Genomic DNA, 13,450 nt, shown 5'->3' with positions numbered 1-13,450 from the left:
AGACCTATGGCTTCTCCAACAACCAAGCTTCAATGACTCCTCCAACCTCTACCTCAACCAAGCCATCTACAACCAACAACGACAAGTCAAGTTACAAGAAAACTTCATCTAGCTCAAGTTGTCTTCCTCCTACTACAAGAAACTACAAGCTGCGTGCTTCATCATCTGCTCCGACCGATGAGACCGTTAAGACAAGTTCCTTCAAGTGTTTCACTTGCGGCGGCCGAGGTCACAAGTCCTACGAATGCACAAACAAGCGCACCATGATCCTCAATGATGATGGAACCTATGACTCCATGAGTGACGAGGAGATGGAAGCCCTTGAGCAAGTGGCCATGCATCGGCACGTGAACGAGGATGAAGATGATCAAGTCTTTTGTGATGAGGATTCGGGCCTCGCTCTCATTATCTCCAAAGTCTTGACTCTTCAACATCAACAAGAAGAAGACCAAAGATGCCACATCTTCCACACAAAGGTCGGCATCAACGGAAGGTTCGTCAAGGTCATCATCAGTGGAGGTAGTTGTCACAACTTGGCAAGTGAAGAACTATGCTCCAAGCTTTAATTGGTCAAGATGAAGCACCCGCAACCCTACAAAGTCCAATGGCTAAGTGACTCTGGCACTATACGAGTTGAGCATACGGTCCAAGTCTCCTTCAAAATTGGTGCATATGAGGACACTTTGGAGTGTGATGTCGTCCCAATGTCCGTTTGCCACCTCCTTCTTGGCCGACCATGGCAATTCGACCGTGGTGTCATCCACAACGGGCGTACCAATCACTATAGCTTCAAGATGAAAGGGAAGGAGTATGTTCTATGACCTATGTCTCCTAGTCAAGTGATAGCCGACAAGCAAGCCACCAATCGTGGAGAGAAGAGTGATAAAGTGATCCACCAAAAAGTGAGTGAGAGCCACAAGCCAAACTTGAGCACCTCTTCGCCTAGAGAGAAAAACCTAGTCCTATTTTCCACAAAAAGTGAGATGATAGAAGTGTGTGAGAACCCATCGAGTGTTATGCACTTTGTCCTTGTGTGCAAGGATGGGGACCCAAAAACTAACACCTCTCACGAGCTAACTTTAGTGTTTCAATCTCTTTGCAGGAATTCCAAGATGTTTTCCCCGATGAGCTACCTCCAGGTCTACCTCCTCTACGAGGCATTGAGCATCGAATCGACCTCATCCCCGGAGCGCCCCTTCCAAACAAAGCTCCATACCGCGTCAACCCCGAAGAAACTAAGGAGATCCAATGGCAAGTACAACAACTAATCGACAACGGTCATGTACGTTAAAGCTTAAGCCCGTGTGTCGTTCCGGATATACTTGTCCCTAAGCAAGATGGAAGTAATCGCATGTATTCTGATTGTAGACCCATTAATTCTATCACCATTCGCTATAGGCATCCCATTCCTTGCCTAGATGATATGCTTGATGAACTTAGCGGTGTCGCCTTTTTCTCAAAAATTGATCTTAAAAGTGGCTATTATCAAATCCGCATACAAGAAGGTGATGAGTGGAAAACCGCTTTCAAAACCAAATTTGGCTTATACGAGTGGTTGGTTATGCCCATGGGTTTATCGGAAGCTCCCGGTACTTTCATGCCTCTTATGCATTTTGTGCTTCGACCTTATATTGGAGTGCTTGTTGTGGTTTATTTTGATGATATTCTTGTGTTTAGAAAATCCATGAAAGAGCATCTAAAGCATGTTAGGGCTGTGTTGCAAACGCTTCGCAAGGAACGTCTTTATGCCAACATGAAAAAGTGCACATTTGGTGTTGACAAACTTGTTTTCTTGGGTTTCGTTGTCTCTTCCAAGGGTGTCCATGTTGACGAATCTAAAATTGAAGCAATTAAAACTTGGCCCCAACCCACCAATTTGCAACAAGTGCATAGCTTTCTTGGCCTTGCGGGTTTTTATCGTCGCTTCGTGAAAGACTTTGGCACTATTGCCGCTCCTTTGCATGCCTTGAGTAAGAAGAATGCTCCTTTTGTTTGGGGATCTTTACAATCCACCGCTTTTGATGAGCTCAAGTCTTTGCTAACTCATGCTCCGATTCTTGCTTTGCCCAACTTTGACAAAACATTTGAGGTTCATTGTGATGCAAGTGGTACCGGAATTGGTGGAGTTTTGATGCAAGAAAAACGAGCCATTGCATATTTTAGTGAAAAACTCTCCGGTGCTCAACTTAACTATCCCATCTATGACAAAGAATTGTATGCTTTAGTGCATGTGCTACATGTTTGGGAACATTATCTTAGACCTCATGAATTTGTCATCCACACCGATCATGAAACACTTAAGTACTTAAAAGGTCAAACTAAATTAAACAAGCGCCATGCCAAATGGAGTGAATTTATTGAATCTTTCCCCTATGTGATCAAGTACATTGAGGGTAAGGAAAACGTAGTTGTGAATGCACTTTCACGCATATGCACGCTTGTCACTAAACTTGAGTTGAATGTTATTGGCTTTGAGCACATAAAATACTTATATGCTAATGACCCATCTTTTGCTATTCCTTATGCTAAGTGTTTGACGCATACATCTTGGGAACGATATTACATCAAGGATGCTTATCTTATGAGAGCTAACAAACTTTGCATTCCCGAGTCTTCTCTTCGTTTGCTCCTTTTGCAAGAGGCTCATGGAGGCGGACTCATGGGACATTTTGGATGCGACAAGACATTCACCACGCTCTCCAAGAACTACTTTTGGCCCAAGATGTTCCGCGATATCTCATGCTCCACCAACCGATGCTCTACATGTCGCAAAGCTAAGTCTAAAGCTCAATCCCATGGTCTTTACATGCCTCTTCCTAATCCTTATCAACCTTGGGAAGACATTAGCATGGATTTTGTACTTGATTTGCCTAGAACTCAAAATGGAAAGGATTCCGTGTTTGTTGTTGTGGACCGATTTTCCAAGATGGCACATTTCATTCCTTGCAACAAGATATACAATGCTTCACACGTTGCAAATCTCTTTTGTAGGGAAATCTTGCGCCTCCATGGAGTACCAAAGACAATCGTCTCCGACCGCGACGTCAAGTTCTTGAGTTACTTTTGGAAGACGTTATGCGCCAAGCTCAGAATCAAGCTCTTGTTCTCATCCGCATACCATCCTCAAACCGACGGCCAAACGGAGGTGACGAACCGTACGCTCTCCACTCTACTTCGCGTGTTGATCAAGAAGAACATCAAGGAGTGAGAGGAGTGTCTACCCATCACCGAGTATGCCTACAACCGTGCAAGACATTCGGCGACCGGCAAGTCCCCCTTCGAGGTCGTCTACGGCTTCAACCCGTTGTCCCCATTGGACATTCTATCTCTTCCTCTACAAGAGCGCACCAACCTCGACGCAAGTGCCCGTGCAAGCTACATCAAGAAGATGCATGAAGATACAAGGCACACCATCGAGCGCCAAGTACAACGACTCGCAACCAAGCTCAACATCAACAAGCATCCCATGATATTCAACATTGGAGACCTCGTGTGGCTACACCTTCGCAAGGACCGCTTCCCCAACGAATGCAAGTCCAAACTTCTCCCTCGAGCCGATGGACCCTTCAAGGTGCTAGCACACTACAACAACAACGTTTACAAGATCGACCTCCCACGCGACAAGTACAACGTGAGCGACATCTTCAACGTCTTCGATCTCTCCCCGTACCATGGTGATGAGGATTTCGATCCGAGGTCGGATCTTCCCCAAGGGGGGGGGGGAGATGATGCAGAGCATCCTTCGGTCATCCCCATGGATCTTCCATCGTCTTACCAAGCACCAAGAGGACCCATGACTAGAGTACGAGCTAGAGCTCTCGAGACCGAGGTGACTTCTCTCCTTAGTGATATCTCATATGATCCTCTCGAGACATGGTTACTGCCTAAATCAGGAATGCTGTGCATGATTAGGTACCAAGAGGACCCTCCCGAGCATGTACATGAAGATGGTTAAGACCCCAAGTCCACGGAAATAGAGAACCAACGGAAGAAAGCGAGAACAACCTCCAGGCACCGGACATCTGGCCATGGCCCCGGACATCCGGCCCCTGGAGATCTACATGGCTAGGACTCTGCCGAAGAAGCTACAGGAACCGGACATCCGGCGTCCAGCCCAGACATCTGGCCCACCTCATCGGAAATCCGGCCTCCGGCCCGGACATCCGGACACGCCGTCCAGGAAGATAAGAAGCATGCCCCGACAGCCCGGACATCCGGCCGCCACCCCGGACATCCAGCCTCTCCTGAAGCACCGAACATCCGGCCCCTCCGCCCGGACATCCGGCCCCGTCCATCTAGAGAGCAACAGGGCCAACTCCACCAGCCCGGACATCCGGCCGGTCAGACCGGACATCCGGCCCGTCGCGAACACCCGGACATCCGGCCCGATGCCCGGACATCCGGCTTCCTCCTGCCTGCGTGCAGCACCTCTGGGCCGAGGCCCATGTATCCCTTCGCCCCTTAGACTATATATACTCCCCCTCCACCTACGTTCTAGGGTTAGCATTGTGATAGCTCATTTGAGATAGAGCATTGCTCATCCGTACCGGATCTACTCCTCGTGAGGGACTGCACCTCTTCGGAGAAGATCCATCCGGATTCAAGGCCTTCATCCGGAGAAGACAATCAAGACCTCCTCACGGAGAAGAACGGTTACTCTTGTATCGTCCCTTGTTGACTTTGGATCTCGTGTTACTTTGTGCCTCGATGATCTAGCACTTGTGTGATTAATTTCGTGTCGGTTGAGTGTTTCTCTTGTTTTCCCCTCGTGATTTCCCTCGTGTTCTTCCGCGCGTTCTTCGTGTTCCTCATAGGATTCACTCCAAACGTGAAAGATCGGCCCATAGGGTTCCGCCCTACATCACTAGGCCTCAGTTTTCTGCCGTGGGCTTTTTTAGGCCCGACCCAGCCCGGCCCATGGCCAGGTATACCTAGGGGCATCGCACCGCCTGCTTGTTCAGTGCTCTCTACTTGTGTGAGCGCCTTTGTGATGATTTTTTTAGAAAATATATTAGTCGACTGATCGAGCTTTTGTCGTTGTAAGGAAAAAAATCATTTTAAGAGCTACTAGTTTTTTTAAGGAATCTTATTTGTCATTTATAGGCCCATTTACTGAGATAAAGCTCAGTTCAGCTCCCACATCGACCGCTCCTTTATATCCAGTCTAAAGATACAGCTACGTACGAACCACAAATAAATCTTTCTGCCTTCCAACTATGTTGGTGATGCGGCGATGTGGATAGGTCGCGGGCAGGCACCGGTAGCAGCACCGGCGTGCATCAACCAGCATAATAGGTCGGAGGCAGTCAGCGGTGCAGACGTAGCAGCGGGGCGATGCGCCGCGCGGAGGCGACATCGACTGCAGACTGAACGCGTCAGGTAGGGCGGCAAAGGTGTGTCAAAAACCAATCAATCTCTTGGCCTACTTTTGGACCGATTGGTTTGGTGAATTGGTTTATCTGATCAGATCAGAGAGATAATGAGGCCAAATTCTGATTTGCAGTGAACAATTTGTAGGCCATTAAATTTTGGTCTGATTTTTTATATTGAAAATGTCAAAATTCTACACTCGCCACTGGGTACTACTGGTCTAGAGGTGCCAAATCGATGGAGAAGAACACTACTACCGAGAGGACAACCATAAAGTGGAGACGTGTGTTGCCACCGCCCACTGTGGACATGGATCCGAAGGCTCTGAATTGTGCCAGATGCCTTCATCGCCTCGAAACTCCAATGTTTAAGGTAGTCTTTTAATCCCAATTTGATTTCTTGCCTACACGCAGGTAGCTCACTATACTATTTTTTAGAAATGGAACTAAGCTTTACCAAATATAGAAGCATGTATGATTGCTCACTAGACATGACAAACAAAAAAAAAATCAGAGCTACATGTGTATATTTTCATGAATGGTAGCAATGGACAACATTGATCTGGTAAGAAGCATGATTCAGTCAACAATGAGCCTCATGATATATAAATGACCTTTTAAAAATAGAAAATTAGATTATCAGCGAACTCGGTTTTTTTCTTCTAGCTATCTTTTTATGGAATGCATAACTATAGTGTTGTTGTTGTTTTAGGTTTTGCTAAGGGTTGAGATGTCTCTGCTCATCACCTCGATGATGTACTATCAAGGTATGAATTAGTAGAAAATTCACATACACACATTTCCGACTTTTCAGCACGTTGTCCTATTACTCCTAACGTTATTTTTTCCAAGAAATTTCTCTATCATCGACATATCCTATTTTTCACAAAAGAATCTTATGTTTCTAAACATAAGATTATTCTTTGTTAGCAATTCCCGCAGCAACGCGCGGGTATCATCTAGTTGCTTAAAAGTTGTAACCATGGTACAAATGAAGCACGTTGTTCTATTACTCCTAACGTTATTTTTTCCAAGAAATTTCTCTATCATCGACATATCCTATTTTTCACAAAAGAATCTTATGTTTCTAAACATAAGATTATTCTTTGTTAGCAATTCCCGCAGCAACGCGCGGGTATCATCTAGTTGCTTAAAAGTTGTAACCATGGTACAAATGATTACAAAAAAAGAAATTACAAAGGCACGGTAAATCGTGTGGACAGGTATGACTGACACGAGAAGGCAACCCCTTTTGAGCCTGCTTTTTAAGCCTATGACTTCAAAGAGGCATGTCCTCAACAATCAATCTAAGAGTGATGGAGCTATGGTGGTCAATTTTGTTGAAGGGCATAGCATTTCGGGACCACCCATATATCTTCCAAAGAATGATGAGAAGCACCGTGTGTTAGTATTGATCTCTCCATCAATGGGCCCAAAGGCCCATTGGACCCTTGACTCGCTCCCTGATCGGGGGAGCCCAACCCAACTGGGTTGTGGGCCCCTGTCGTGCTGGCTATAAGAGGGAGGTGGGGGCCACTAGGGCACGTGCGCCAAAACAGAACCGTCGCCCACCTCCCTAACCTCACCGATCGAGGAAAGCCGCTCAGCGATGGGAAGCTCCACAACGCCCTGTCGCACTTCACCGTCGACCCCTACACCGACCGTCGCTGCCCGTGCGCAGACCTTCATCACTGAACCAGCGATGGCCGGAACGCTAAGGTATACACACAAACAGATCATAGACAGACTACAGATAGTTCGATCTACTCCGAAACCCTAGCCTACCCGATCCAGAGTCCTTTCACCGTCGACCATATGGACAGATCGATTCAAGGCAGACTCTCGCACACCCAAAGCTCATCGATGCAGTGAGGTGGACTGATGCCAACACGTTGTCAAACCATGTCAGCATGCGAACATAGGATGAAAATATGCAGAGCGTCCTCACAGTCACAGGCATGCCCATAGCCCACACCTAGGGCATCGACTAATTTTGATTGGGAGTCAATAGCTTAGTGGAAAAGGCAACAGTATTGCATTACTAAGAAGTTTTTTCTGTAACAGAAATATATGGAAAGCAGTTAACGCTATGGCTCAACTTTTCCATCATCATATCTTAAAATGCTGTAGCTCTACATCTAGGTTCAGGCAAATCAAATATTTGTCCTTCGGGGCTTACTTTATTTTTAAGTTTACATTTTCAACAAAGTTTTACCTAATCCTTTGCTTTCCTCTAAAGAAATCAGAATAGACGGTTGTGAAACAGAAGAAAATTTTCAAGCTACTATGGGGCATGTTGTAAAGAAGAATAAGTTCAATATAATTCCAATTATAGTATTCTTTAACGAACATACCACTAACAAACAACTATTATGCATCAGAAAATTAAATATTTTTTTTCTAATTTGATAAAGATGGTGCCCATGCATTGCGGGCGCGGGCCACTGTGCTAGCTATAAGAAAAGAAAACGCAACCATCATCTCTCCCATGCGCCAACCAAATTAAGAAAATTATGAAATCCCAACAGCACCAATGGCGCAGCGAAGCGCGCCCAACCCTTCTAGTGTTATGCATGAAGCTCAAATGAATGGACCATAAACGTGTACCCTTCAGCTTATTAGGAACTACTACTGTGCAGCCACTGAAGCTGGAAAAATATCAAAAGATTCCATTATAAAAATTGCAGCTCCACGAAATTGTATGCTTCTGTTTCTGGATTTAAACAGATTGCAGTTTCCGTATAATGTTGTGGCAATGAACCAAATTCTGGTGTTTGCTGATGTCGTTGTCTCTGCATTAGTGACATAACTTACTTGTGGTTTTTTACTTTATAATGCACATCGTATACTCCTGGTCAGTTTATACCAGACCAGGACCTGGCTGGAGCTTCACTCCTTTGAATATAACTAGCTCTCAACATGGATATTATTTGTCTGAACCGCACTAGGAGCAGATACAATCTAACAACTCCTAAAAATGTTCTTGCGTACAAATAGGATGATACAATCAAGCAAACCTTCAAAGAACCGCAAGGGACACGTTGCTAGGCTGGTTTACCTTTTGAATAGGTAACAAACAGTTACTTTCATTCAGGTACGCTATTCATGCACAGGTGTTGCACTAGAATCCTTGGAGAATGACCTCCGTTGTTGCTGCCCATGTCAAAGAAGAAAAACTCAGTTCTAAAGAACAGCTAGCTTTTTTGTTTGAGTTAACTAAAAGTAATTCCTCACCAAAAGATAATGCATTATTACCTGTCACGTCACGAGATGAGGATGCTTGGGATATGACAGATCTTGAACCAATCCTTGCCTGTCCCTTTTCTGCAGTTCTCAGTCAGTGCAGAGCCACAATCACTGACAATCAACTCCTCCAGTGCAGTTAAGGATCGCAAACCTTCTGGCAGTGAGACCAACTTCCCGCAGCAGCTTATCTCCAGATGCTCAAGTGCTACGAGATCACCTAGCCATTCTGGAAGGACTTCCAAATCAGTGCAATTATCAATCTTCAGCTTCCGGACCATGCTAAGGTGCCTGATGGCCTCTGGCAAAACACGTAGCCCTTCGCAGTACTCAATGGTCAGATCCTCAAGTTTTGGCCTGTGCTGCAGTAAGTTCCAATCACACGACGAAGCATGGCACTTTCTAATCCACAGTCTCCTAAGAAGTGACGCCGGTTTGGAAGATGATGGCCCGAACACCCTGCCAACTGATAACATCTCACTGCTGTTGGATAGTGACAAATCTGCTATAGCATCTGGGAGGCATGGTCTTGGTCTCATCTTTGGACATCCACTTGCAGTGACAGTTTTAAGAACTGGAAACATGAATACTTGCTGTTGACTTTCTTCACTATCCCCTGCCAATGAGGTTGGCCAGATCTCCAGATCAGGCATGTCTTCAAAATGGAGTTCCTTGAGTGACTGGTACAATGTGTTCTTCTGTCCCTTGGCAAGTATTTCAGGTCCAATGCTACGGACACCACTAATGCAGCGGAGCTCAAGAGAATGGAGGTTGGGAATATGACCAAGAGGTGGGAGGCATATACAGTTAGGGATGTTGCCTAAACTTAGGAAGGTAATATTTGGAAGCCAGGATTCCATGCTCTCCATCATCCAGCTGGGAAATTTAGTGCCCATGTAGCCATTTATTTCAAGGACCTCAAGGTTTTCAGGTGGCAAGAGAACTTCAAGAAATGTTTCGACGTTCTTCAGCTCATCAGAAGAGCATGAACTGGTCCATGACACAGTCAAGTTGCTTAGTTTCCTCTTATTCCTCAAGTTTGCTCTCCTGGCATCGTTTGTCAAATCCTTCTTGTGTGAGCGGCATTCAATTCTAAGACTGCCACTCAGAAGAATAAGATCTTTTAGCTCCGCAATACTGCTGCATGTGTCACCTATAATGAGCAAGGATAATGTTTCAAGCTTAGTCCATTGCCCAAATCCATCAGGTAGTCTCTCCAAAGATGGGCACTGGTCATTTTGTAGGTGCTTCAGATTAGTGATGGTTGTCATGCCGTCAGGTAGCGAGGCTAGATCTGCACACCCAACAAGGCTTAACCTCTCCAGCATCATAAGGTTTGCTATAGACTCAGGTAGCTTATGAAGATTCCAGCACTGGAACAAAATAAGCTCCTTCAAGTTATGAAGATTACCAATTGATTCAGGCAATTCCTCCAGACCAATATTCAATGAGAGATCCAAAATCTGCAAGTTTGGTAGGTGACTGGTTGCTATGGGCAATGCCAAACTCCGTGCATGATGTGATAGAATGAGAGTTTGAAGCTCCAGGAGGCCACCAACGGATCGAGGTAATTCTGACAAACTGCTACAGTAAGACATATCCAGAGTATGCAGCCTTGTAATGCAGCCTATCGAGTCAGGGATTGCCTCAAGATCACTGCATTGTGATAAATTCAGATGCAACAAATTTGAGAGATTCCCAATATTTTTGGGCAGCGCTCGGAGAATTCCACACTGTGAGAGGTTCAAGAAATGCAAATTTTGCAGTCTGCACATAGTGTCAGGCAGAATCTTAAGATTGACGCACCCTTTAAAATTCAAGTCTTGCAAACTTTGGAGTTCACCGATGGAGCTGGGTAATGTACAGAGGAAACTGCAAAATGACATGTTAAGATTTTGCAGGTTTTGAAGATACCCTACGGAATCTGGCAAGGTCTGAAAGTGGCAAGAGGAAAGATTCAGGGTTTCCAGATTCTCAAGACTGCATATTGACATGGGAAGCACATATAGATTGCCACAATTGGACAAATGAAGTGTTTGCAGATTGTGGAGGTTACTGATGCAATTGGGCAGGCTTGTGATAGGGGATGAAGAGACGTCCAAGTACCTCAAGTGTTTTAATCTGCCAACTGACTTGGGAAGCTCTGTAATTTGGCTGCCTCGCAAATCTAGTACCCTCAGGCACCTGGAGTGAAGCAACAACTGAACATCAAGAGCATAACCCCAGGAATGCAATGCGCGGACTTTACGAAGCATGCTCCGGAGAACTTCAGATTTAGAGACCCCCATGTCATCAGCCAATGACGCATAGCGGCAGCATGCTTCGGCGCGCCCATTGACATTCTTAAAGTTGATGATCTGGACTTCATCCCCGGCAACAGACTGAGCAAGGTCATGCACCAAGTCGTGAATCTTATACTTGACATTGTGATCTTCCTCTAGTTCTTTCTTTGATAAATCGTGCTCCACTACTTCTTGAAGGAAAGACATCCACAGCAAGTGCTCGAAATAGTCGTTGGCTTGATCGAAAACCGATTGGCAGCCATACTTTGTGGGTTCAATGAAACCAAGAGCAATCCATCGCTGAATAAGCTTGTCCCTGTCAATCTCATAGTTTCTAGGAAACGATGCACAATACGCGAAGCACTGCTTCAGACCAGGTGGCATTTGGTCATAGGTAAGCTTGAGAGACGGCAAAATTGTGTCTTCCTTGTCCAGCTGCCATATCTCACTGTCCTTGACAGCAATCCATGACTCCTCATTCCTCTTGAACCGCAGCATGCTCCCAAGAGCCTTGGCGGCCAACGGCACGCCGCCGCATTTCTGGACGATCCCCTTTCCTAACTTGACCAGCTTGGGATGCATATGCTCCTCCCCTTCCTCAAAAGCCTTCCCCTTGAACAGCTCCCAACAATCATCATCAGAGAGGCCTTGGAGAACGAACGGCGGCACGGTGCGCACCATCATGGCGACCTTGCGGCTCCGTGTGGTCACCATGATCTTGCTGCCTCGCTTGCCATCCTTGAGGAGAAGCTTCAGCCGCTCCCACTCCTCCTGGCTCTCGCTCCACACATCATCGAGAACCAGCAGGTACTTCTTCCCCGTGAACGTCTCGGACAAGAAGTTTGCGATGGCCTCCAGGCTGGTCAGATCGCGCTTCAGCTTGGTCGCGCTCGCAATCGGCTGGATGAGCCTTCTGAGGCTGAAATCCACGGACATGGAGACCCAGATCCGGAGGTCGAACACCTCGTCGTTGGCCCTCCGGTCGTTGAACACCAGCTGCGCCAGCGTCGTCTTGCCGAGGCCGCCGAAGCCGACGATGGGGATCACGGACACGTCCTCCTCGCTCGCCAGGTCAAGGACCAGCTTCATGAGCCTCTCTTTGTCGGCGGCCCTCCCCACCGTCTTGGTCTCGTCGACCTTTGAGATGGTCTCACGCTTCGGGGGAGCAACGGGGTGCGCCGGCGGAGAAACGTTGGGATTCAACCGCAGCCTGTCCCTCCCCGCGGCGACGGCGTCCAGCTTGCGCCTCAGGGACCTCAGCCTGTGCGCCATGACGACGGAGCTGACGATGCAGGTGGCCGTGGAGCCGCACGCCGGGTTGCCCCGTCTCCGGCGGCGGCGGCCAGCGCGCAGGTCGGTGTGGCAGGCGTCGAGGAAGTCGTCGATGTCATGGGCGAGGTTCTTGAGCCTGCGCAGCCAGTCGCGGACGGCGCTGTCGCCGCTGCCGCCGCGCACCTCAGCGTCCGCGAGCACGCTCCGGATGGTGGCGAACTCGTCCTCCATGGCCTTCAGGTCAGTCCTGAAGCTCCTCAGGAGGGCGAGCTCTCCCCAAACCGAGGACCCGAACTTCGCTAGCACCGCCTTCACGATGCTGGAAGCAAGCACCCCCTCCGCCATGGATCTCGATCTCGCACGCGCGCTCTCTCTCTCTCTCTCCCACCCCTCTCCAGTCTCAACACACACAGTCAACACAAACCAAACAGTGTCGCCGTGCGGGGTCAGTTATCTTTCCCTAATCTCTCCCTATCTCTCCATTTTTTTAATAATAAAGCACGGATTGAGTCTCCGGATTCACCGTCACAATACGCTTCTCCTAATTATAAAGCACGAATTAGGTCTTCGGATTCACCGTCACAATTGCTTCTTCTGATGAATTTACGCTTTCATCAGTTTGATAAAGCAAGGTGCGTTTCGCTTTTAGGCATGGTGCACCCGCAATAAAATAAAATAAAAAAATTGCTAATGTGTGATTCGAACTTAGGTTGACTAGAAAAGAACACGTAGCCGCTAGGCAACTCACCCGGCTAATGTTTCTTACAACAAAAAGAAACTTAAGCAACGTCACAGAAAATAAGGAAGGAAAGGGAGGAAAAGATTAAAGAAGGAAAGAGAAGCAAGGTCACAGAAAATAAGGAAGGAATAAGGAAGGAAAGCGAGGGAAAGATAAAACGAAAAAGTAGGCCTAAAACGAAAGAGTAGGCCTTCTATATATGCGCTTCATGTAATAAAATGGAGGACAAAAATTAGGAAGGAGAGGAAGGCCTTCCATATATGAAAATAAAAGAAGGAAAAAGTAGTCGCTTGACAGAACTAAAGAAAGTAACAATGAAATAAACATATGTTGCCTCGCCGCAATTTGCTCTTTTGCTTGTGAGCCTTGGGAGTCCCTCTGCCATATGGGTGTAGATGATCAAGAAGAGTTCAAAAAATCATCTCATTTTTTTTCAGAAAATTAAAAGTGTTTTTTGTCACCTGAAACTTGGTTAGGGCATATACAATGCGGGCGCTAGGAATAAAATCCTGGCAGCTTTTGCATCGCCCCGACTACTTTCGGCC

The 13,450-nt window shown here is 46.7% G+C and overlaps 1 protein-coding gene across 1 annotated transcript; it reads right to left on the bottom strand.

Moving 5' to 3' along the window:
• Positions 1 to 8,265: 8,265 nt before the first annotated feature.
• LOC123136257 (putative disease resistance protein RGA1) lies at positions 8,266 to 12,580 on the bottom strand. The gene is made up of 2 exons (XM_044555598.1): positions 8,625 to 12,580; positions 8,266 to 8,522 (listed from the first exon to the last, which is right to left on the bottom strand). The coding sequence occupies exon 1, from the start codon at positions 12,509 to 12,511 to the stop codon at positions 8,633 to 8,635; it is 3,879 nt and encodes a 1,292-aa protein (XP_044411533.1). The 5' UTR covers positions 12,512 to 12,580; the 3' UTR covers positions 8,266 to 8,522; positions 8,625 to 8,632.
• Positions 12,581 to 13,450: the final 870 nt, after the last annotated feature.

The sequence above is a fragment of the Triticum aestivum genome, chromosome 6B, assembly GCF_018294505.1.
Source record: "Triticum aestivum cultivar Chinese Spring chromosome 6B, IWGSC CS RefSeq v2.1, whole genome shotgun sequence".
Lineage (NCBI taxonomy): Eukaryota > Viridiplantae > Streptophyta > Magnoliopsida > Poales > Poaceae > Triticum > Triticum aestivum.
The sequence above is the reverse complement of the archived record's forward strand: the minus strand, read 5'-3'. Positions and strand labels throughout refer to the sequence as shown.

Excerpts from the sequence above, each read along its gene's own strand:
- LOC123136257 (XM_044555598.1), bottom strand. The coding sequence starts at position 12,511 with ATGGCGGAGGGGGTGCTTGCTTCCAGCATCGTGAAGGCGGTGCTAGCG.